Here is a 25,014-nt window from a genome sequence, read left to right on the forward strand (position 1 = left end):
GGTTACTTAGAGCTGTCAACACATCGCCAGCCTTCATCCTTAACCTGCAGGTCCTCTCTGACCTTGGCATCACTGGGGGAGTCCTACCACTCGAGCAGATCCTACCACGTGTGCTGCTGTGGAGAGATGTGCATGAGGGGCACCCCAAGGACTGGCATCGGCCCCCTTTTCTTTATTCACCTCCTTACCGGGCCCGATCATCCAGTCCTGTGGCTTCTCTTACCAGTGCTATGCTGCTGATACACCAGAGGACCAGCTAGAGCAGGGGACCCCAACTCTGGTGGTCCTGGAGGTCTCCAGTGTCTGCACATTTTCATTTTAACCCTTTTCTTAATTAGTGACCTGTTTTTGCTGCTTCTTTTGAATTAATTTTAATTAATTTGCTCTTGAAGACCCTTTAATTAGCAGCCAAATTATAATGAGATACAAAACATGACCAGCAAACTATGACCTTCATACTTCTTCTTCTTTCGGCTGCTCCCGTTAGGGGTTGCCACAGCGGATCATCTTCTTCCATATCTTCCTGTCCTCCTCATCTTGCTCTGTCTCCCCCCACCTCCTGTATGTCCCCTCTCACCACATCCATAAACCTCCTCTTAGACTTGCTCTTCTCCTCTTCCCTGTCAGCTCTATCCTTAGCACCCTTCTCTCAGTATACCCCTCATCTCTCCTCTGCACATGTCCAAACCAATGCAATCTCATCTCTCTGACTTTGTCTCCCAACCGTCCCACCTGAGCTGACCATCTAATGTTCTCATTTCTAATCCTGTCCATCCTCGTCACACCCAATGTCAATCTTAACATCTTTAACTCTGCCACCTCCAGCTCTGTCTCCTACTTTCTGGGCAGTGCCACCGTCTCCAACCCATATAACATAGCTGGTCTCACTACAGTCCTGTAGACCTTCCCTTTCACTCTTGCTGATACCCGTCTGTCACAAATTACTCCTGTCACTCTTCTCCACCCATTCCACCCTGCCTGCACTCTCTTCTTCACTTCTCTTCCACACTCCCCATTACTCTGTACTGCTGATCCCAAGTATTTAAACTCATCCACCTTCACCAAACTCTACTCCCTCATCCTCACCATTCCACTGACCATTCTCTCATTCACACACATGTATTCTGTCTTGTTCCTACTGACTTTCATTCCTCTCCTCTCATATCTCCACCTCTCCAGGGTCTCATCAACCTGCTCCTTACTCTCGCTACAGATCACAATGTCACCAGCAAACATCATAGTCCACAAGGACTCCTGTCTAATCTCATCTGTCATCCTGTCCATCACCATTGACAATAAGAAAGGGCTCAGAGCCAATCCCTGATGTAATCCCACCTACGTCACTCCTCACCACGGTCACACTTCCCTCGTACTTATCCTGTACAACTCTTACGTACTTCTCTGACACTCCCGACTTCCTCATACAATACCACAGCTCCTCTCTCCTCACCCTGTCATATGCTTTCTCCAGGTCCACAAAGACACAATGCAACTCCTTCTGGCCATCTCTACACTTCTCCATCAACATCCTCAGAGTAAACATGACATCTGTGGTGCTCTTTCCTTCCATGAGACCACACTGCTGCTCACTTACCATCACCTGAATACAACAGAATATTTAGGGTCTCTTTCAGTGAATCTCCCTGTGTTATATCTAAAAATAAAAAGGAATGTTGATCTGCGGAGGCACGGTGGTGCAGTGGGTAGCGCTGCTGCCTCGCAGTTGAGTGACCTGAGGACCTGGGTTCGCTTCCCGGGTCCTCCCTGTGTGGAGTTTGCATGTTCTCCCCGTGTCTGCGTGGGTTTCCTCCCACAGTCCAAAGTCATGCTGGTTAGGTGGATTGGTGATTCTAAATTGGCCCTAGTGTGTGCTTGGTGTGTAGGTGTGTTTGTGTGTGTCCTGCGGTACATTGGTACGCTACCCAGGATTGGTTCCTGCCTTGCGCCCTATGTGGGCTAGGATTGGCTCCAGCAGACCCCCGTGACCCTGTGTTCGGATTCAGCGGGTTGGAAAATGGATGGATGGATGGATGTTGATCTGCCCAGGTCCCCTAAACATTTAAACGGAGCTCTAAGAAAAGTAAAGAAAAAATCCACAATGTCGGACGTGTCTGCTATCGCACGATGAGAGCAGCAACAAGCCATGGAATTAAAGAACGGGTTTAATTAATGAGACTCGGCGCCTAATTAACTCTTTCAGGGCTGATGTCAACTTTCGTCAAAAGGAGGAGCTGACGATGGTAATCAACTGTAAACTGTGACAAAACCAGCCGCTACATTGAACTCTCGTTGCTAGAAGGACTGCTAGATTTGACCGAGGTTGCCATTGCTCACGTGAGTAGCAAGGCGCACACAACTGCAAAAATGGCACTGACATCTGGCGAGAGATAGAAGCGAATGTGTAAAGCAAAATACTCTATGGATGACGTCTTGTGTGTTATTTCTGAACTGGACGATGACTTTCATACGAGAGAGAGAGAGAGAGGTAGAGACGGAAGGACAGAGAGAGAGAGAGGGAAGGAGAAAGAGGAAGAGAGAGAGAAGGAGAGAGGGAGACAGAGAGAGACCTCAGGCAGTGGAGTAAGGAGAAGCAGCGAGTTGGCGCCCAGAAGGTTTTATTTTACTTGGAGATACAAGGGAGACGCGTCTCTGAAGACGACGTTTCTGTGGTTCCACCCGAGTGATCAACCTTTGAGACTGGGAGGACAGAACATTTTTGTTGTTGGCATCAGCTGATGGCGTACTCCGGGGGGCTTCCAGCATTTCACCGTGCCCATGCATTGTAATGACAGCGATCGAATTTGGGAAAACTGGGTAATGTGAGGTGAAAGCATCTCGCCCCCTAATCTGTAAAAGTTTGGCTTTGATTTTTTTGTTCTATACGTGTTTTTTGGGGAATTACACCCCCTGTCTTATCTGTTAATATGTAAATTTAACCTTAATGCTTTTGCTGATCTGGGGCGAGTTGGGCAAAAATAGGACGAGTGTTGGTGACGTTACCCCGAAAGATTTCAATATGGAACGTCTTCTCTATCGGTATTCTGATCGTGCAGCGGCCCCGGGCTTAGTTGTTCTGCCAGGGTGGTGGTACAAGGCGCTATATACAAGTAAAACTGACTGATGCATTGTTCTCACTGCATGCACGCTCTAATTGTGTAATATTTGTAATAACCTCTGCTGGGAGATTCCCTCAATTACTGTACGTCCGAAGCCTTCTGGTAATTGGCACTCACCCAGCACTGACAGTGTCACTGTCACCTCTCCAAGGGGGTTCCGGTCATCTTTGGCAGACACTTCGCAGCGGTACTGCCCCGAGTCCTTCATGGTGACCTGCTTGATCCGAATGTTGGCTCCTTCCATCTCTGCTCGGCCACTGAAGTCCCCTGGAGAGAAACATTGAGACAAAGTGACTCATTCTGGTATCCCAGAGAAAAATTGGGAGACAAGGGGGGGTTAGTGATTGGGGAGGGCAGACAGACGGGGGAGGCACTTCAAGTGCTGCGCTAGCCCGGCCACCAAGATAACCGTCAGGCAGGCAGGCAGGCCCAGTGCATGGACTGAGACGTCAAGGCGAGCGGCACAGGCACCACTTTGGTCGGGGGCAGTTTCAAGAGTGTTGTCGTGGTCCACCAGCAAGCCACGGATTCCTGCAATTTACATCTCACTTTTAGGTGGCCTGCTATCCTGGGAAGGCTGTTGTTGCACAAGTTGGAATTTAGCTGCAATTTTGTCAGGAGTGCTCTTTTTCTAGGCTCCCCTACAGCTGGCACTGAAGCCAATAATTTGAATTAGGGACTGCCAGCTCAGACTGTTGGTGTCTCATTCCCAGGCTGATGCCACTTGTCAGCACTGCTTCATTGCCCAGAGCCCTCCCTTCAAAGTCACCTACACAGCATTTAAAAATAAGTTCCTCCTCATGATTCAGCACTTGTGCCCTCACTTTCCTAGTAATAATAATATTAACAATTCATTACATTTATAGAGTGCTTTTCAAAGTAAGCACTTCACACAGTGAGTGGGGAGCCACCTTAGCCACCACCTGGATGATGTGATGCGATGGCAGCCATTTTTGTGACAGTGCGCTCACCACACATTAACTATTAGGTGGCGAATTGCCAGCCAGCTGTTTGAGGGTAGACATGTTGAAACAGTGCGATGATGTGAGGCAGCGGCCACTGCTGACACGTCGAATCTTTGGGGGCTCAGGTCAGGGACATAAATAGGGGATGTCCATCTGTCTATCTATCATATAGTGCCTTACACATATCTGTCTATTATATAGTGCCTTACACATATCCATCTATCTATTTATTAGGTGACACAGTGGTAGGGCTGCTGCTTTGCAGTAAGGAGATTGTGGGTTCACTTCCCAGGTCCTCCCTGTGTGGAGAGCACTTTGAGTAGTGAGAAAAGCGCTATATAGATTTAAAGAATTACTAAAATTATTATTATTATTATCTAGTGCCTTACATATATCTATCTATCTATCTATCTATCTATCTATCTATCTATCTATCTATCTATCTATCTATCATATAGTGCCTTACACATACCTATCTATCTATTTATCCATCATATAGTGCCTTACACATATCTATCATATAGTGCCTTACACATACCTATCTATCTATATCATATAGCGCCTTACACATATCTATCTATCTATCATATAGTGCCTTACACATACCTATCTATATATCATATAGCGCCTTACACATATCTGTCTCTCTCTCTATCACATAGTGCCTTACACATATCTATCTATCATATAGTGCCTTACACATACCTATCTATATATCATATAGCGCATTACACATATCTGTATATCATATAGCGCATTACATATACCTATCTATCTATATATCATATAGTGCCTTACACATATCTATCTATCTCTCTCTCTATCACATAGTGCCTTACACATATCTATGTATCTATCATATAGTGCCATACACATACCTATGGCACATACCTATCTATATATCATATAGCACCTTACACATATCTATCTATCATATAGTGCCTTACACATACCTATCTATCTATCATATAGCGTATTACACATATCTATCATATAGCACATTACACATATCTATTTTTCATACAGTGCCTTACACATATCTATCTATCATCTTTATTCCTTAATCTTTATTACGTATTACCATTCTTTAGTGCCTGATAAAGCATCATCGTCAGACATGTAGTTCCATTTCTGTCCATACGAGGGAGTGTTTTTCTGAATTTCACAAATGCTGCGCAGATCAGAGAGGCACCCGTTTCGTGAGTGCGCTGCAGCTCAAGCCCCTCTGATATTTCTGAATACAACGCCGCCTCCATATATCCAACATCTAACACCTTATTATTTTCCACCATTTGAAGTAACTGTTTATATGTCATTGTAATTTGCGGTCAATAAAGCATTTTACTTCAAGATTGTTTAATAGAAAGTGTACTCAACAGACGTGACTGGTGAAATACCAGTGACTGCCGTCAATAACGTGTATTCTGTGGCTCATTAGAAAATGTTAGAAAGAACCTCTCAGCACTTAAATTCTTACACCTCGGCTCCCATGACGGACCCACGCCTGTTAGTATGACGTGTTTTTACAGCCCGTCACTGTGCTGCTTCCTGCACAATTGGACTGCTAAACCGATCATTGAACTCACCTGGCCACATGAAACCCCGAAACAATAAAAGCAAACTTCACTGTACGAAGCCCCAGTGCTTACCCACAACAGCGCCTCCGAAGTAGACAAAGGAAGGGTCCTCTTTGTTAATCTTCTTCCACTCCACCCGGGGGTTCCGGTCGCGCTCCACCGTGTACACGCAGGAAAGGACGGCCTCTGTTTAAAGAGAGAAAAGTCTGATGAATATCGGCGCGATGACAGGGCTGGGAGTCCTGAGGCATCAGCGGTGCTATCCATCCATCCATTTTCCAACCCGCTGATGCCAAATTCTAGCTTTCTGGAGGTTGCAGGGGGCGGGGCTGTGGGTGTGGCTAACTCAGGACGACAAGACGTCACTGTTGCTCAATCAATTAAAGACAACGTGGTGTGACGTCATAGCTCACTGATTAAAAAGTAGGAACTTTCTGGGGATGGGGGATTGTGGTTGTGTGTGTGGGGTGGAGCTGCATGCCGCCATTGACATTCATGGACCAATGGAGACAATGGTGGTGGGACCATACAGTGGGACTGGGGCGGAGCTGTAAAGCATCACTGATGCTCACTCGTCCAGTTTCCACCCCTCTGGCATTGGTGGTGGCTTTGGGGCAGAAGCACAAGGCATTAATAACGCTCAACCATTTCTAACCTTCTGTAGATGTAATTCTGTAATGTGAATTTCCCCTTGGGATTAATAAAGTGTTTATCTATCTAGACATAAGGCTGAGATCATTGGGTGTTATAATGGCGGGGCACGTACTATTACTGACGTTGACAGAGCAGGCAGTTAAACCCCAACCAATCTCCTCAGGCACCATCGCAAATAAAGCTGCATTTTGTTTGTCTGTATGTTCTGACTGGACTGACTGTAATGTAGACTCAGGTTAAGAACAAGTAGAGCCTCCCTAACCCCTACACAGACAGGCAGAGACACGAATTGTCACCCAACATGCTTTTATGTACAGCTGGGGAAGCATTTCTTCCGCCTACACCCCCCCCCCCCCAACCCCAACCCCAACAACAGCACAATCCTTGCTTCAGTGGTCTGGTCTGGTCTGGTCTGGTCCAGTCCGGTTCGGTTCGGTCCTGACCAGTAAAATGGAGTGAGGCGGCTCCTTTTATCCTCCTCCTGGGAGTGCTCCAGGTGGCTCATTAGAATTACCTGAAATCACTCCCAGATGTAGTGGAAGTCCATTATAGGGCTCTACAGTTCCCCCTGGTGCCCTCCCATGGAACCCAACAGAGCTGTGCCAAACTCCAACTCCCAGCATACCCTGCAAGAATCTGTGGTGCCACGGCCGCCTAGGAGAGCTGCCCTCTAGCGTCCCGGGGAAGGCATTGCCTTGCTGATGCTCTCTCTCCCTGAGTCCTTCTACACAGTTGGTGTCCACACCAAGTAATGGCCATGGCTGCCCGTCACACAAGACACCCCAATACCACAGACTCTGACTTTCTTCCTGTGTGTCTTTCTAAGTGGTTAGTTGAAGTGCCACGTACCTCCATGCTCCTCAACTTGCACCGTGGGCGTCCTGCTTGTCACAGTCACCAGAGAGCACCTGTGGACTAAAAGGTCAGAGAAAGACAATTAGCAAGTGCTGAGGTCCACTTGACAAGACCACCTGGTCAAATCCAATGGCTGGTGTCACCCAGGACTGGTCACTTGCTACGTTAGGTCATATTGCACCTCGTGGCTCGACCAGTAAAGAAACTAACAAATACGTCACTATTGTTAATGATTTTTTTTTTGTGACACATTGACAATGTCACACCTAATTGGCTCTGTTAAACACTATACAATACCTAGAGGAATAGGAGTGGCACTATATAGCTTTAAGTAATTTCCTTCAGGATTCATAAAGTTTTCTGATTAACTAATAGATGGATATAAAAGACACTTTATAACAGGCAGATATGAAAGGTGCTATATAATAGACGCTTAGGAGGAGGACTGTGTAAATCACAGACAGATAAGTAAGTCACAAAAGCAGTTCCAAAAATGCCCACTAGAGGGGGAAATCTGCTCAAAAAACCCCGTCTAGACACAAAGAGAATTCTTTGCAAAACAAAACAATTTGCTCTTCACAAAAAACTGGTTTGCAATCCCGTGAAGCCCTGAAGTGCACAATTCCAAAAAAGCAAAAAAAAGTCCAAATACAGAATCCCAAGAGAGGTCCAAAAAGTCCAATAATGTTAACAAAGCACAACTCACAAATGAAACACCAGGAACTGTGAGAGACCCTCTAAAATTACAGGGTGGTAGGGCAGTTCCTGGTGCTGATTGGCAGGTGGCCCCACCCCTTGTAGGACCACCCACAAAAAAAAAACCAAAACAAAACATGGAACATAACAAGAGGCAATGGGCGGCATGGTGGCGCAGTGGGTAGCGCTGCTGCCTCACAGTTAGGAGACCTGGGTTCGCTTCCCGGGTCCTCCCTGCATGGAGTTTGCATGTTCTCCCCGTGTCTGCGTGGGTTTCCTCCGGGTGCTCCAGTTTCCTCCCACAGTCCAAAGACATGAAGGTTAGGTGGATTGGCGATTCTAAATTGGCCCTAGTGTGTGCTTGGTGTGTTTGTGTGTGTCCTGCGGTGGGTTGGCACCCTGCCCGAGATTAGTTCCTGCCTTGTGCCCTGTGTTGGCTGGGATTGGCTCCAGCAGACCCCCGTGACCCTGTGTTCGGGGACTAATGTAATGTAATTCTGGCCAAGAGGAAGGTAGGTACGCTCACACATCAAACGTAGGCACTGTATCTGATCATGTTCAGCTCTGACGGGAGAGCGTCCCCCGCGTGGGGAGAAGAAGAGCACATGCCCATGATATCTCTGCCAATGAGCAGGTACCCTCTAAAACACACGTAGCTCTAATTGCACTCTCTGTCTCTCTCAAAAACGTCAAACGTGGAGGCAAGCAGCGCTCCAACACGTGGCGTGGCGAGAGGTTAAAGCGACACGAACAGAGGCTGGCTCATGAGTGAGGAGAGCCCCGCCCACTTCCCCCTCCCTTCGGCTCACAGCCTCTCTGTCTCGGGTTCGCACAAATTAATTGGTACCGCATCTGAACTATGATGAGAGAAAAAATCAACCAGAATGTTCAAGTAAATTATAGGAAAAAAAATCCGATCTAAATCCGTGAAGTAGTGCTCTCGTGAAAAGCGGACATACAGACAGACAGACAGACAGACAGATATTGCGTTTTATATAACATATTAGCTGTCCCCCCATGGCTCTCCGCCTGTGTAGTAGTGAAACAGGACAAACTTTGAAAATCAATAAACAAACAGGCAGCGCTAGCTAAGCGGAGGTGCGGTGCGCTCCAACACGTGGCGTGAGGTAGAGCACCTCAAACAGAGGCTGGTGAGTGAATGACTCTTCCCTCGGCTCACAGCCTCTCTCTCTCACTTATTAATCGGTGCCGCAACCGAACTATGATACTTAGCGCAATGAGAGAAGTCGCAAAATCAACCAGAATGTTCAAGAAAATTCTAGAAGAAAAACCTGATCTAAACCGATGAAGTAGTTCTCTCGTGAAAAGCGGACATACAGACAGACAGACAATCAGATGTTGCATTTTATATACTGTAACATATTAGCTGTGAAACAGGACAAACTTTAAAAATCAATACACAAACAGGAATCGCTAGCTAAGCAGAGGTGAGGTGCGCTCCAACACGTGGCGTGAGGTAGACCGACTCGAACAGAGGCTGGCGTGTGAGTGAGTGAGTGAGGAGGGCCCCGCCCACTTCCCCCTCCCCTCAGCCCACTCCGTGTCTCTCGGATTCGCGCTTATTAATCGGTGCCGCAACCGAACTATGATGCTTAGCGCAATGAGAGAAGTCGCAAAATCAACCAGAATGTTCAAGAAAATTCTAGAAGAAAAACCTGATCTACGTAAATCAAAGAAGTAGTTCTCTCGTGAAAAGCGGACATACAGACAGATGTAGGATTTTTATAATACAGGGGGTCCTCGGGTTACAATGTTTCGAGTTTACAACGCTCACTCCCATAAAAACTTAAAAAATTTGAGACGTGAGAAGGAATAAAGGTAAGGATTTTTTTTTAAACTCATTTTTTCTGTTACTATAGTACAGTGTACAGTACAGTATATTTATGTCCTTTTCCTTTTTCTGTGGCTTAGTCGTGTCTTTATGTTCTAGATTATGATTTTGCAAATGTGTTAGGATAGGTAAGTGACTTAGGCTCGGGTGTGTTTCAACTTACACCAAAATTCGGGTTACATCACTGTGTCGTAACCTGAGGACCCCCTGTATATAGACATAGATATCCTGTATTTGTTGTCAGATTGATTTATGTCAACCCATTCACCGTTCACTTTCCGCACCTGCTTCTCCTAATTGAGGGTCCCAAGCACCAGGGGTCACACCACCCACATTGGACTATCAGTGACTGGAGTTCAGGCAGCCATTTTGTCGACTCCTGATTGTGGTTTCTAATGGAAGCTGCAATAATTGTCTTCGGGGAGTGTGGTTCATCCACTCATTGCAATTGGACTGTTTTGGTATGTACTGTAGTAGTCTTCTGAGCCAGTAAACTGCAGACCCCCCCCCTCCCATCAGGGATGATGTTTTCCGGCCCCCTCCAGACGAGGACTCCCCTTCCTGCTCTTACGCCAGCTGGACTGCTGCACTGAAGCGGGCCACAGAGGTTCTTGTGCTGTTTCTGCAGTCACATTCGCTCTTCTGTCACTGTGCCATGGGCCGCATCTCTCTCTGTGACCCCCCCACTTATCTCTATCTGGGGGTCTCCGTCTGCCTTCTTGGACCTTCCCAGGCCTGTAAAATGTAACGGTGATGTTCCAGGGGCTCATGAAATGCAAATCTTGTAGCGTACATGTGGGACCGGTCACTGTCAATCACCCATCCAGCCCCGCCTATCTTCAGGGTTACACGCTGGCTACTGCAGTACAGGTGATGCGCTCATCCACACTTGGGGCAGAGGTCTTCATTTTGCTTTAACACGACCTCACGTGAAGTCATTTATGAATCTGCGTATCACTTACACTGATTGGTATAAAATGTAAGAAATTCTCGTTTCTGGCACAGCCAAATTGAAAGCTGCATTTTCCACATGGTGGTAGATGCCAGGCAGGGCATCGCTTCTCCGCGCACCTTGCAGAATTTGTCGAATCTGTCAAATCCCTTTTATGAGGGCATTGATTTCCAGCGCTTTTGAAGCAGGCAGTCCTGGGGATGTGCCATGCTGACCTCTGCCTGCGCGCCATCTTGTGGCAGCCCCTAGCATGGCAGGACAGCACATGAGCTTTGCTAAGATGCTTTTACACCAGGGAGTAAGGCCAAAACTGTGTCACTCTTAAGACCCCTGAGCCAGTTAGGACCACTGTGCTACTCCAAGATGCTTGATGTCCTTGCGTATTGTCGACCGCCATGAAACGGAGGAATATGTTGACCGTGCCAGGCATAGGGTGAGCAATGGCACAGGTTGTGGCATGAGGGTGAGGAGGATTGCATGCCAACCTTGCATCTGCTTTTTCACAAAGGATGTCTGATTGTGGAGCAGGAATGCCCGCCATTTGTTAGGAGCCAACAGCTGACAAACAGCAGAGAAGGGACAAACATGGCATGGCACGGGGTGACAGGTGGGTGGGCTGAACATTATGGGGATGTGGGGGGGGGGCACACATAGACACAAACAAGCCCATCCCCCGAGAGTAAAGCAGCTGTCCGACATGCGTCCTGCCAAGCAGGTGGAAAACCGAACATGGTGGCGAGCCGAAGAGAGAGAAAGTCAGGTGGCTAACTTGTGGGGCAGCATTTTGAATGGGGGTCCTTAACAGCCTGACTCTGGCAGTTTGAGACTGTAGGGAGCAATCATGAGCCCACCCTGAACCCAAATCAAGAGGCCAATGTTATAAGATTAGCAAAAGTGTATTAGGAGAAGCTGACACACCAATGGGAGAACACAAGGGATTATGGAGAAGGGAGAACAATAAAGTGGCCTGCCTGTAAAATCAAGGACCCTCTAACTATCAGATGAGATGGTCCAGCATCCCCAGCTGTAAATAAACACTCCGTCTCCCCTTCCTCTACACTCCTCTCCACTGTCGGGTCTCTGACTTCCTCCTTGCCATTTGAGTCCTTCGTCAGGTGCTCACCGCTCAACTCCAAGCCCCCCTATCAGCTGAACTGGGGAGTGAGCCTTTCTGGGTGCCCCTTGGGAATCACTCCTGGGGTCATCTGGAAGGAGCTCCCTTTAGTGGCCCCAGGAATGCCCCCACTTCAGGACCACAGACATATAAAGGAAAATAAGCTTGAGGTTCAAGTACCATACATGCTGTTTAGTGTGTGTGTGTGTGTGTGTGTGTGTTCAACCCGCGATCGACGGTGTCCTGTCCAGGGATTGTTCCTGACTTCTGCCCTATGCTTGCTAGAAATGGGAAGGAATGGAATAATAGTGGCCTCTAGGGGGCTCTTTAAACAAGCTAGTGGCAGTCTCCATTGTGGTAGAAGCAGGAGTTGTAGAGTCCAGTAAAAGACTGAACTGCATGTAACACATCACCACGTTCTCACACTCTAATAAATGAGAATGGATTAAATACACATAGACGGATAGACAAAGGCACTATATGATGAATACACAGTAAAGAAAGGCACTATATAGTAAAGAGGAAAAGGCTCTACGTGACAGATATGACCTGCACTCTGTCTAGAGATTGCTCCAGCTGTCATGTGACCCTGACCTGTATATGCAGGTTTAGAAAACAATGGACAGAATTAGACCTGCTCTGCAATAGACTGGCAAAGTAGTATATAATGTAAGAGATAGTAGAGATAAAATAAACAGATTATTAAAATTGCAATATAACAGACAGATAGGAAAGGCATTAGAAGAGAAGCATAAGAGAAAGATAAATGTGAAATGTGCTATAGATCTATAAAGTTAGATCTTTATTTATCTACAGTGGGGCACTCGAGATAGACTGGGGAACTGACATGTACTGTACAATGGAGTCACTGCGCCCTCTGGGGGACATTTCCAGCATAGCAAAGAAGAGGATGTAAAGAAAACTGAGTGCCATAATGAGCACGCTGCACAAACAAACACTGAGGACTTTCAACCAACAAGTCACTAAGCAGAAATGTGTCAGGAAACGAGACTGGGGGGGATGTGGGTGGGGCTTCTGTATACCAACAGCAATACGTCTGTATAACACCTCACCGGGGCTGTAACTGCCAAGTTTTCTTTCTTTTTAATTTTGTTCTTTGACCAAAGTGTGTGTATAGATTTTATTTATTTATTTATTATTTATTTATATAAAGAACTTCAGTAAAAAGCCATATTTCCCCGTGGGAACACAAAGTTCTATCTATCTATCTATCTATCTATCTATCTATCTATCTATCTATCTATCTATCTATTATATTGTGCCCTTCACATTTATCTATCTATTATATAGTGCCTTTCACATCTATCTATTATATTGTGCCTTTCCTATCTATCTATATAGTGGCTTTCACATCTATCTATCTATCTATCTATTATATAGTGCCTTTCACATCTATCTGTCTATCTATCTATTATATATAGAGCCCTTCACATCTATCTATCTATTATATAGTGCCTTTCACATGTATTATATTGTGCCTTTCCTATCTATCTATCTATTATATAGTGCCTTTCACATCTATCTATCTATCTATCTATTATATATAGTGCCTTTCACATCTATCTATCTATCATATAATGCTTTTCATATCTACCTATCTATTATGTAGTGCCTTTCACATCTATCTATCTATCTATCTATCTATCTATCTATCTATCTATCTATCTATCTATCTATCTATCTATCTATCTATCTATCTATTATATAGTGCCTTTCACATCTATCTGTCTATCTATCTATTATATATAGAGCCCTTCACATCTATCTATCTATTATATAGTGCCTTTCACATGTATTATATTGTGCCTTTCCTATCTATCTATCTATCTATCTATCTATCTATCTATCTATCTATCTATCTATCTATCTATCTATCTATCTATCTATCTATCTATCTATCTATATAGTGCCTTTCACATCTATCTATCTATCTATCTATCTATCTATCTATCTATCTATCTATCTATCTATATAGTGCCTTTCACATCTATCTATCTATCTATCTATCTATCTATCTATCTATCTATCTATCTATCTATATAGTGCCTTTCACATCTATCTATCTATCTATCTATCTATCTATCTATCTATCTATCTATCTATCTATCTATTATATATAGTGCCTTTCACATCTATCTATCTATCTATCATATAATGCTTTTCATATCTACCTATCTATTATATATAGTGCCTTTCACATCTATCTATCTATCTATCTATCTATCTATCTATCTATCTATCTATCTATCTATCTATCTATCTATCTATATAGTGCCTTTCACATCTATCTATCTATCTATCTATCTATCTATCTATCTATCTATCTATCTATCTATCTATCTATCTATCTATCTATATAGTGCCTTTCACATCTATCTATCTATCTATCTATCTATCTATCTATCTATCTATCTATCTATCTATCTATCTATCTATCTAGTGCCTTTCACATCTATCTATCTATCTATCTATCTATCTATCTATCTATCTATCTATCTATCTATCTATCTATCTATCTATCTATTATATATAGTGCCTTTCACATCTATCTATCTATCATATAATGCTTTTCATATCTACCTATCTATTATATATAGTGCCTTTCACATCTATCTATCTATTATATATAGTGCCTTTCACATCTATCTATCATATAATGCTTTTCATATCTACCTATCTATTATATATAGTGCCTTTCACATCTAACTATCACTGATTACAACACGTTGCCACACCCACCACACAGCAAACCAATCAGGTTGAGTTCTGAGTGCAGCCATGCCTAAGATGACACTTCAGCTCCACACTGAACAGTGTGAGTTTTTTTTACAATGGCTGGAGTGCCAATCCTATCACTAACTCCCCAAGTTTGAAGACCTGCCTGCAGATTAATGTCATACCCAGGACGGAGCAATTGCAGGTTAAAGGAATTGCTCAGGGGCCCAATGGGGCAGAGTCACTTCTGGCATTTATGAGATTTGAACTGGCAACATTCTGATTGGTGGCACAGATCCCTAGCCTCAGAGCCACCACTCTGCCCTATATATATATATATATTTGCAGCTGGAGATCCACGAAGGGAGAAAAAAGAAGAATCACGTATCATAAAATAGTTTTTTATTCCTGAGCTTTCAACCCCTATCAGGGGTCTTCATCAGAGGATAATGCTTAGACTTACAAGAATCAAAGGCAATATATAGCAACACATTCAGTGGGGGGGGGGGGGGGGGGTGGTGGTGGTGACTAAGTCAGTATGATCGAGGGGGGGGGGGGGGGGGGGTTGTATAGTTTATTTATTGTGTACATGTTTTTCTTAAGTTGGCATATGCTGGATTTATGTCCAAGTGTCTGTATATATATATATATATACAGTATATACAGTATATACTGTATATGTGCAGAAGTGAAGTGGATTGTACAGACAAGCAGTAAAGCTTCTGTATGAGAGAAGTGAAGTGTGCTATACGGTACACAATGACAGATATCTATTTGTCTACTATGGCCAACTCCAGGCAGGCAGGCTGGGGACTTGACGTCACATGCTGTGTATTTTGCAGAATGGAGTCATTGTGCACTCTGTAGGACACTCCAACATGCTAATGCAAGTCTCGTCTATCGATTTGTAAAACCTGCTTACCCTGAACAGGGTTGTGGGGAAGGTGGAGCCCATCCCAGCAAGTTATCAGGTGCAAGGCAGGAACAACACCTGGACAGGCTGAAAACACACATCAGTTGGGCCAAAGTAGCATTGGCAGTCCACCCAACATGGCAGGTCTCTGGAGCGTAGGAAGAAACCATAAAGATGTGAGAAGAACATGCAAACTCCATACAAGGAGCACCTGTGACGTGAACCCTGGCCTTCTAACTGCATGGACGGATGCAGCACCACCACAGAGACACCATGCCACAGTTGAAAGCCCCACATTATCTTTTGTGTAATGCGGGGCCCTCCCTGACAGCCTCTGCCCCCTGCTGGTCATAACTGGTAGCACTACAAGCGAGAGGCGGCCATTCACATCAGAAAATCCTTCCCTGTGAACGACGCTGTGACAAGGACTGCTTGTTGTGAAAGGCTCAACATAAGACAGCGAGATGTGGCTCTGGAGACGTCTCTCCATTTTGTAACCCACGGCCTAAGCCTGCTGGTCAGAACGGCTGGCACCTATCTGGCTACTCGCCTCAGTGCCCTCAGGCTCCCCATGTCCGGATTCGACCTTAGTCTTTCACTGCTACTCCTTTTCTTCGTCTCGTGGTGGGAAGCGTTTTCCCTTCTTTAAAAAGTGAAGTGGCGGTGGGCACAGCAGCCCGCGATTGTTTGTTAATTCTGCCACCCCCACCCTTCCTCGAGTCAGTTCATTTCCGGCGATTTCCTGTCCAAAGAAAGCCTGTGATTGTCTTATTCTTTGTTTCCTTCCTGTAGTAACATCAGTCACGCTTCACAGGCGCACCGAGTGGTGGAGCGGCTCAGGCATTGGGACGTAAACCACACAACGGTGGTCCCAGGGTGAGACACGTCAACCTGACTGTAAAACAACTGCACTTGGACTGAGGCGCAGATTAGCGCCCAGTCTCTTGTGAGTGTGACCTGCTCTGCTTGGCCAGACTTTAGAGGTGAAAGGCGCTATACAAATCAACTAGGTGTGTAGAGCGCCACCTGAAAGGCGTTATAAACAGAGACTGGCAGCATGAGGTGCGTGTGGACAGCATCCACTTTGAAAGCAGAACATATGTGGAGAGTAAAGCTCTTTGTTGGCAGGGCATCTGACTGACTGCATGGTGTGAAAGGCGCTATATAAAACAAACAGGTGGTCTACGTTCATTTTGAAAGACGCTACTGTCGTGGCCAGATGTTTGGAGAAGGACCCAAGTGTTGGTGTTCACCCAGTGTGCGTCTTCAGTGTCAGATGTTTCTCTGGTAGACTGAAGTAGAATGACAAGCAGTTCAGAAGTTTCAAAGGCTTTGACTGACAACGACATGAAGTTGATGCCCACAGTCCATATTTGCAGCGTTAGCCCTTCTTTCTTTTTCAGTTGGCCCTGGCAGGCTGGCAATCAACTTTTGGGCCCAATCCTGACTGATGGCAGCCGCCCATTCTTGCAGAATCCGAATTGGTGGGTTTTTGTTTGCCCACCCGCCTCTTGAGGATTCTCAATGGGCCATCTTAACAGCATTATAGACCCCCCTGGGCAAAGCAGTGCACTGGGACCTCCTACCTACACAACCACTCAGCAAGTCACAACATACATAGATTAGCATGAGGGCTTGTGGGGGGCAACTGCCCAGTGTGCCCACGCGTTAAGACAGTCTGGGGAGTTTCCTGGCCATGGACCCCCAAATGTTGATGTTTTGTTCCCAGAGCCACTTAGTTGTCACATTGGCCTTATGGCCCAGTGCTCCGTCATGCTGGATTGTTTATTGTTGGTCACCAAGCTGTTCTTGGGTGGTTGGCAGAAGTTGCTCTCGGAGGATGTTTTATGTGATGTTGTGGCGCGATTCCTCGATGGTGATCCGGCTCACAGGACCCTCATTGTTGGAGCTGGCCAAGGGGACACCCATGTAACACCTGGCTGCGGAAGATAGAGGGGTCATTTCCAGATGGTGGGACTGGACCACGTGTCTGTCTGGGGGGGTTGCCAGCCAGGATCCCGAGCTATTTCATCATGTGGTGGGTGCAGTAATGCGCTGTACCAGTTGCTTGAGGTTGGGTCAGCTAAGGGTAAGTTACATCAGGTCAGGTGTACTTGACGCGTCATCACAGAGAAAATAACACAAAGGCATGTCCCTGATGCACGACCAGATCTTCAAGAAGGGTCCAGCAGCAGACCCCTACAGCTCCTTCATTCAGTCAGCCAATTGGATTGCAGGTTTTTGTCACCTGGTTTCCTTGACACGAGCCAGATAAGCCTCTCCTAACCTTAATCTTAATCACAGTGTGACCAGGCGTCATCACTGACACGTCTAATGTACGGAGTGGAGGTCTGGAGGTCAGCAGCCGGACCACGTTGAGATTTTCGCTGTGGACTGCACATGGAAAGCAGCAATGCAGATATGGCATCTTGTTATCCCAAGCCAGCATGGCAAAAATGCCCCCCCCCTTAATATACATCAATGCACTTAATGACAAAATTGACCAATGATGTACTGGTCGGACCCTCATATGCCGTCATTAAGTGAGACACGACTGTAGAGGTCCCCTCACTGTTTGTGTTTATCTACACTTGTGGACCTCAGAGTGACTGGGCTCACATTTAATGTATAGTGGGAATGATAGCGCCCTCTGGTGAGCACTGCCAAGAATCTAATGGACCCCCCATCCCATTATTATATTCATCTACAATGTCAGACTCCAGATAAACTGGGAAGCACACAAATATTGGACATTTGAATTATAGCGCCCTCTGCTGGGCACTGCCAAGAATCTAATGGATATCCCCCCATTATTAGATTCATCTACAATGCCAGGTCAGGTCAGGTTTGGGATTATGCACTGGTACAGCACGTTGCTGCACCCACCACATGATGACACAGCTCAGGGTCCTGGTTGGCAACCCTCAAGGCAGACACGTGGTCAAGTCCCACCCTCCAGAAATGACCAATGTCAGTTTTCATATAAACTGGGAAGCACCCAAACATTGGACCTTTTAATGATAGCGCCCTCTGGTGGGCACTTCCAAGAATCTAATGGGCTCCCCCCATTATTATATTCATCTACAATGTCAGGTCAGGTCAGGTTGGGGAGCACACACTGGTGCAATGCGTTGCCACACCCACCACACGACGACACAGCTCAGGGTCCCGGTTGGCAATGCCTGGGCAGACACGTGGAAAAGTCCCGCCCTCCAGAAATGACCAATGTCAGTTTCCATATAAACTGGGAAGCACACAAATATTGGACATTTGAATGATAGCGCCCTCTGGTGGGCACTGCCAAGAATCTAATGGATATCCCCCCCATTATTAGATTCATCTTCAATGTCAGGTCAGGTCAGGTTGGGGAGTATGCACTGGTACAGCACATTGCTGCACCCACCACATGACGACGCAGCTCGGGGTCCCGGTTGGCAACCCTCAAGGCAGACACGCGGTCAAGTCCCACCCTCCGGCAATGAGGCAAACTGGGAAGCACCCAAATACTGGACCTTTGAATGATAGCGCCCTCTGGTGGGCATTCCCACATGCTAATGGCATCTCCTTGTTGTTGTTTCTCTGCAATTCTGTGCCCCCTGATAGTTTGGGGCACTCATATGTGTTGTTCAGTGGAATTAATGGCACTTGTTGGACGTGTCCTCCCTTTTTGAGCTGCAATTGTGGATGCCAGGTGGGGTTAGGGGCTCATATACTACGTGCAGTAGAATTACAGCGCCCTCTTTAGGACATTTCCGACATACTAATGACCATCGCCATTGTCCATCTCCAGATGTAATGCGTCTCTCTTTAGAGCTGTAGTATTATCTCCACTGATCATGTAAATTCGTTCTTGCATGTCTGTGCCAAACTGCAGCACTCTCAGGTGGGCACCAGTTCATGCAGGGTGGCAGCTGCCAGGGTGGGCTTAGGGTTCAAACCCTGTGACTCCAGACTGCATTAAATGATTGGCTGGTGGCAGAGGGCAGGCACCCATTGCAAATGTGATGAGAGAGCAGAGAGAGATGTCATGTCTCACTCAGAAGATACGCGACTCAAGCTGCAGTGTTAAGTGTGTGTGATCTGAAAGGTTCAGAGGTGGAAACAAAATGTATGACCAGCCTGTCTTAGTGTGTATAGCGCCTTTATCTGTGACGTCTACAGTGTAGAGGAAGAAGAAGGAGAAGAAGAAGAAGTAGAATGTGGTTGGATTTATCTGAGGGACACACAGGAGTTACAAATTAGATGTCAATGGCACTGGGGTTGTCCACTCCATTGGTTTAAGTAGACCCCAATGACCAGGCATCCAAGTCAATGATGAAAAATACAGGAAAGAAAAGTGTCAGCTACTCGGTGTGGAGGCCTGGCTGCTCTCTCATCCAAGAACTGGCCAAGTCCAAAGCAGCCTTAGCTTCAGCTGGACCAGGGTGGCATTGCTGCTGGCCAGTCAAGGAATAACAGCTGGAAGAACAGCACTGAGGAGCCGCTAGTCATACTGGGGTGAACCACTGGAAATGACAAGTGTTTTAGGGGTCTCCCCACAAGGTGGCAGTGGGAGACCCAGGGGGCAAAGTAAGAATCATCCAAAGTTCAGGAGCCAACCTGGACACCAGACTCTCCAAGAAAGTGCCAGGGATGAGCGGCGTGCTAAATGAAAAGACCACCGGGGGGGGGGTGAATCTGCTGGTCAAATCCAAGAACAGGAGATAAATAGGACTGACTTTAAATAAAATATGAAGCAGGCAGATATTAACTGGGTGGGACACTTCGGGCAGGCAGTTCAAAAGGAAACGCATCCCTCGCTAACCTCGTAGCTGGAAAAGGAAATCGACAGCTGGATATAAAAATTGGAAAAATAAAACACATCAAAAGATACAAGAGTTCAGTCCAACTTGAACTGTTAGGACAAAGTCCAAGAGGAAACAACGGGGATGACAGCCAGAAGGAAAAACCTGAAATTTCAAACGGCCACGAGACAACAATTGGGAAAGCTGCCAACGCACAAAGAAAATGAAGGCACCACCTCATCCTTCACAAGCATTCCCAAGTGACCAATCCTGAAAAAACTTCCTGCTGAAACGACCGGCAGCCAGCGTGCAGCAAGCATGTCATGGAAAAGGGGGGGGGGGGGGTCCTAAAATCTCCCTTAGAGAAGGTGGGACAGCAGGCCAGGGAATACTGACTGAAACTGAGGGCTAAAACAAAATGAAGGATTAAAGCAATACAAGGTGATCATGGGGGTCCGGGGGGGCTCGGGCATTTGAATTATAGCTCCCTATAGATAGATAGATAGATAGATAGATAGATAGATAGATAGGTAAACACAATATATTTATTATATAAAATAATAATTAGAATACATTGTATTTGAATCATAGTGGGCAGCACGGTGGCATAGTGGGCAGTTAGGAGACCCGGTACACTTCCCAGGTCCTCCCTGCGTGGAGTTTGCATGTTCTCCCCGTGTCTGCGTGGGTTTCCTCCCACAGTCCAGAGACATGCAGGTTAGGTGCATTTGGCGATCCTAAATTGTCAGTAGTGTGTGTGTGTCCTGCGGTGGGCTGGCGCCCTGCCCGGGGTTTGTTTCCTGCCTTGTGCCCTGTGTTGGCTGGGATTGGCTCCAGCAGACCCCCGTGACCCTGTAGTTAGAATATAGAGGGTTGGATAATGGATGGATGGATGGATGTATTTGAGTCATACCTTTCTCATGCTGAAATACAGTTTATAGTGCCTTTCATTGTAACTGTAGTTTATACGTTTTTAGTGTTTTTTCTGTAGCTCTGTGATGGCCAGTGCAATTTTTCTACGCTGTGGTGTGCTGAGCTGGTAACTTCAAGAAAAGCCCACCAAATAAAACTATTAAAAAGGGTAAGTCTCAGGCATGGGACACACTCTGGACCCCCAGGAGGTCATTTACAGTGCATCCAGAAAGTATTCACAGCACATCACTTTTTCCACATTTTGTTATGTTACAGCCTTATTCCAAAATGGATTAAATTCATTTTTTTCCTCAGAATTCTACACACAACACCCCATAATGACAACATGAATAAAGTTTACTTGAGGTTTTTGCAAATTTATTAAAAATAAAAAAACTGAGAAATCCCATGTCCATAAGTATTCACAGCCTTTGCTCAATACTTTGTCGATGCCCCTTTGGCAGCAATTCCAGCCTCAAGTCTTGTTGAATATGATGCCACAAGCTTGGCACACCTATCCTTGGCCAGTGTCGCCCATTCCTCTTTGCAGCACCTCTCAAGCTCCATCAGGTTGGATGGGAAGCGTCGGTGCACAGCCATTTTAAGATCTCTCCAGAGATGTTCAATCGGATTCAAGTCTGGGCTCTGGCTGGGCCACTCAAGGACATTCACAGAGTTGTCCTGAAGCCACTCCTCTGATATCTTGGCTGTGTGCTTAGGGTCGTTGTCCTGCTGAAAGATGAACCGTCGCCCCAGTCTGAGGTCAAGAGCGCTCTGGAGCAGGTTTTCATCCAGGATGTCTCTGTACATTGCTGCAGTCATCTTTCCCTTTATCCTGACTAGTCTCCCAGTCCCACAGCATGATGCTGCCCCCACCATGCTGCACTGTAGGGATGGTATTGGCCTGGTGATGAGCGGTGCCTGGTTTCCTCCAAACGTGACGCCTGGCATTCACACCAAAGAGTTCAATCTTTGTCTCATCAGACCAGAGAATTTTCTTTCTCATGGTCTGAGAGTCCTTCAGGTGCCTTTTGGCAAACTCCAGGCGGGCTGCCATGTGCCTTTTACTAAGGAGTGGCTTCCGTCTGGCCACTCTACCATACAGGCCTGATTGGTGGATTGCTGCAGAGATGGTTGTCCTTCTGGAAGGTTCTCCTATCTCCACAGAGGACCTCTGGAGCTCTGACAGAGTGACCATCGGGTTCTTGGTCACCTCCCTGACTAAGGCCCTTCTCCCCTGATCGCTCAGTTTAGATGACCGGCCAGCTCTAGGAAGAGTCCTGGTGGTTTCAAACTTCTTCCACTTACGGATGATGGAGGCCACTGTGCTCATTGGGACCTTCAAAGCAGCAGATATTTTTCTGTAACCTTCCCCAGATTTGTGCCTCGAGACAATCCTGTCTCTGTGGTCTACAGACAATTCCTTTGACTTCATGCTTGGTTTGTGCTCTGACATGAACTGTCAACTGTGGGACCTTATATAGACAGGTGTGTGCCTTATCAAATCATGTCCAGTCAACTGAATTTACCACAGGTGGACTCCAATGAAGCTGCAGAAACATCTCAAGGATGATCAGGAGAAACAGGAGGCACCTGAGCTCAATTTGGAGCTTCATGGCAAAGGCTGTGAATACTTATGGACATGTGCTTTCTCAATTTTTTTATTTTTAATAAATTTGCAAAAACCTCAAGTAAACTTTTTTCATGTTGTCATTATGGGGTGTTGTGTGTAGAATTCTGAGGAAAAAAATGAATTTAATCCATTTTGGAATAAGGCTGTAACATAACAAACTGTGGAAAAAGTGATGCGCTGCGAATACTTTCTGGATGCACTGTAGATAGATAGATAGATAGATAGATAGATAGATAGATAGATAGATAGATAGATAGATAGATAGATAGATAGATAGAGTGAAAGGCACTATATAATAGACAGACAGAGTGAAAGGCACTATATAATAGATAGATTGGGGATATCGATCTATTTCTCTGTCTCTCACTAACTGAGCCTGCGGTTCTTAAACGATTCGGTGGGCCGCTCTTGACGTGATGTTGCCCGTCCACCATACCACGCTGTTGATTATCCAACTGGCCATCACAGAGTGTGATCGCACATGTAACGGATGTCTTTGCCCACCACACTAAAGGACTGCAGTATCCTAAGGAGTGTCTGCTCTGTCCTTTTCTTTTCTAGTTTCTCAGCATTACAAGACCAGTCACGGCTGTTACTTGTGTGCCCCCCCACATCCACTCCCTGGATGGTGACCGGACTTTATGGCTGTTTGGTGTGGCCAGGGTCAGTCAACATGTCCTCGGTTTTGCTGCTATTAAGTCACAGAGATCTACTTCTGTCTGCACCAAGAAACAAAGATGAATCCTGACACCAGCATGGTAATCCCACTGAGCCAAAGCCCACTGCCTCCATTGCATGAAGTGCCCATACTCTAGAAAGAGCTCAGAGTGATGCTGGACAAGCACCTGTCCTGGAGACAACACATGGAGGCCACAATTTACAGTACAAAGCTCCAGAGACCTGCCATCAGCTCCACCGTTTTACTCTACAGACACTGGCGTCCCCTGTTTGGGGGCACACAGTAAACGGCCCTCCAATAATTCAGAACAAGGCATTATGACTCACCACAGATAACCCCTGGGTTTGTAACCAACACTCAGATCCACAGAGACACAGCATCACCCACTATGACGCAGATCATCCAGGATCTTCTCCCAGTTATACAACCACCCACAGTGATATGGTGAATTATGGCTGGACACATCACAAAGACCCCCATTAACCAGGCTGCCCCCTAAACCCTCACTCAAAAAGACGAAAGAGTGACGGGGCGACACCGCAGGCCTCAGTAGTGGCAGAAGATCCTGTCTAATGAGAAAGTGAAGAAGTGCATGGCTGGACGTCACGGACGACTGAATTATCAGCTAACTGATGAGGCTGGATGACGGAGCTAAAGGGCCCATCCAGTGAGCTGACTGACAGATGGAGGTGCGATTTGGGGCCTACAAGACTTCACCTCAGACTTAAGGAGACCCCCCCCCCCCCAATCACCTATGCCACTTTCATTAGTGTGTCCAAATCCTCCCTCCTCCTCTTCCTCCTCTTCCTCCTTCTGATGTCTTTTGGTGACAGACATTTCTCCCCAGCCTCGCATCGGCGACTTGATAGCGGGTCTAAGCTGTCAAGCAGATTTCCTTTAACTCACTGATAAGATTGAACCAGTTAAACCAGGCCCTCCAGATGGAAGCCAGAATTGGCCAGGGGTATGCGTGGGAGAGGGGGATGTTAGCTGGCGTCCTCTGTGGTCTCTGGCATGTGACACTAATGGGAGCGAGCAGCCGTCTGCAGGCTTCACAAATTAAGCCTCTTTGCCACACCTGAAGTGGTTAACATCCAAGACAAGATGTCCACGATGGGGTGTGGGAGAGGAGCGGAGCGGCTCGGCCGTGATGGGATGAGAGTCGAGGCGGGCAGAAGAGCAACATGTGGACAGCCAGGGGGCTCGCATGGCAGCCAACGCACGTTGTGAAATGAGATTAGCACTCAGACCCATCTGCTGAGCGTCCCACTGAACTTGTGAGGTCAGCTATCAAACTAATACCCGCTAAGTCGTGAAGTGCCCTCCGTTCAGCCTGAGCAGAGATAGGATACTGGGATGGCATCTCTCCAGAGGGTCTCCTGATTAGGCAAGGACAACAGCTAAACAATTAAAGGGTGAACTCTGTCCTTCACGGGCGCTCGGTTGGCATGTCACCTCAGAGGAGCCCATGTGGCCAATTAACCAAATGGTGGGATATCCATAAATTTCCACTGCGTACCCTAAGACTGAGGCTGAGGAAATGGCAGCCATACCACCTGCACTTCAGAAGAGGAAG

General features: G+C 46.4%; 1 protein-coding gene across 2 annotated transcripts in view; it reads right to left on the reverse strand.

The window, feature by feature from the left end:
* The window catches only part of LOC114644958 (junctional adhesion molecule B), a 64,282-nt gene that overhangs the window by 15,079 nt on the left and 24,189 nt on the right, over positions 1-25,014 (reverse strand). For both annotated transcript variants that reach the window (XM_028792930.2, XM_028792931.2), the window contains exons 2-4: positions 7,162-7,227; positions 5,731-5,844; positions 3,234-3,383 (exon numbers count right to left, since the gene is read on the reverse strand). In XM_028792930.2, the coding sequence (XP_028648763.1) occupies positions 3,234-3,383; positions 5,731-5,844; positions 7,162-7,227 (330 nt within the window). The remainder of the gene's footprint in view (positions 1-3,233; positions 3,384-5,730; positions 5,845-7,161; positions 7,228-25,014) is intronic.

The sequence above is a fragment of the Erpetoichthys calabaricus genome, chromosome 4 (genome assembly GCF_900747795.2).
Source record: "Erpetoichthys calabaricus chromosome 4, fErpCal1.3, whole genome shotgun sequence".
Taxonomy (NCBI): Eukaryota; Metazoa; Chordata; class Cladistia; order Polypteriformes; family Polypteridae; genus Erpetoichthys; species Erpetoichthys calabaricus.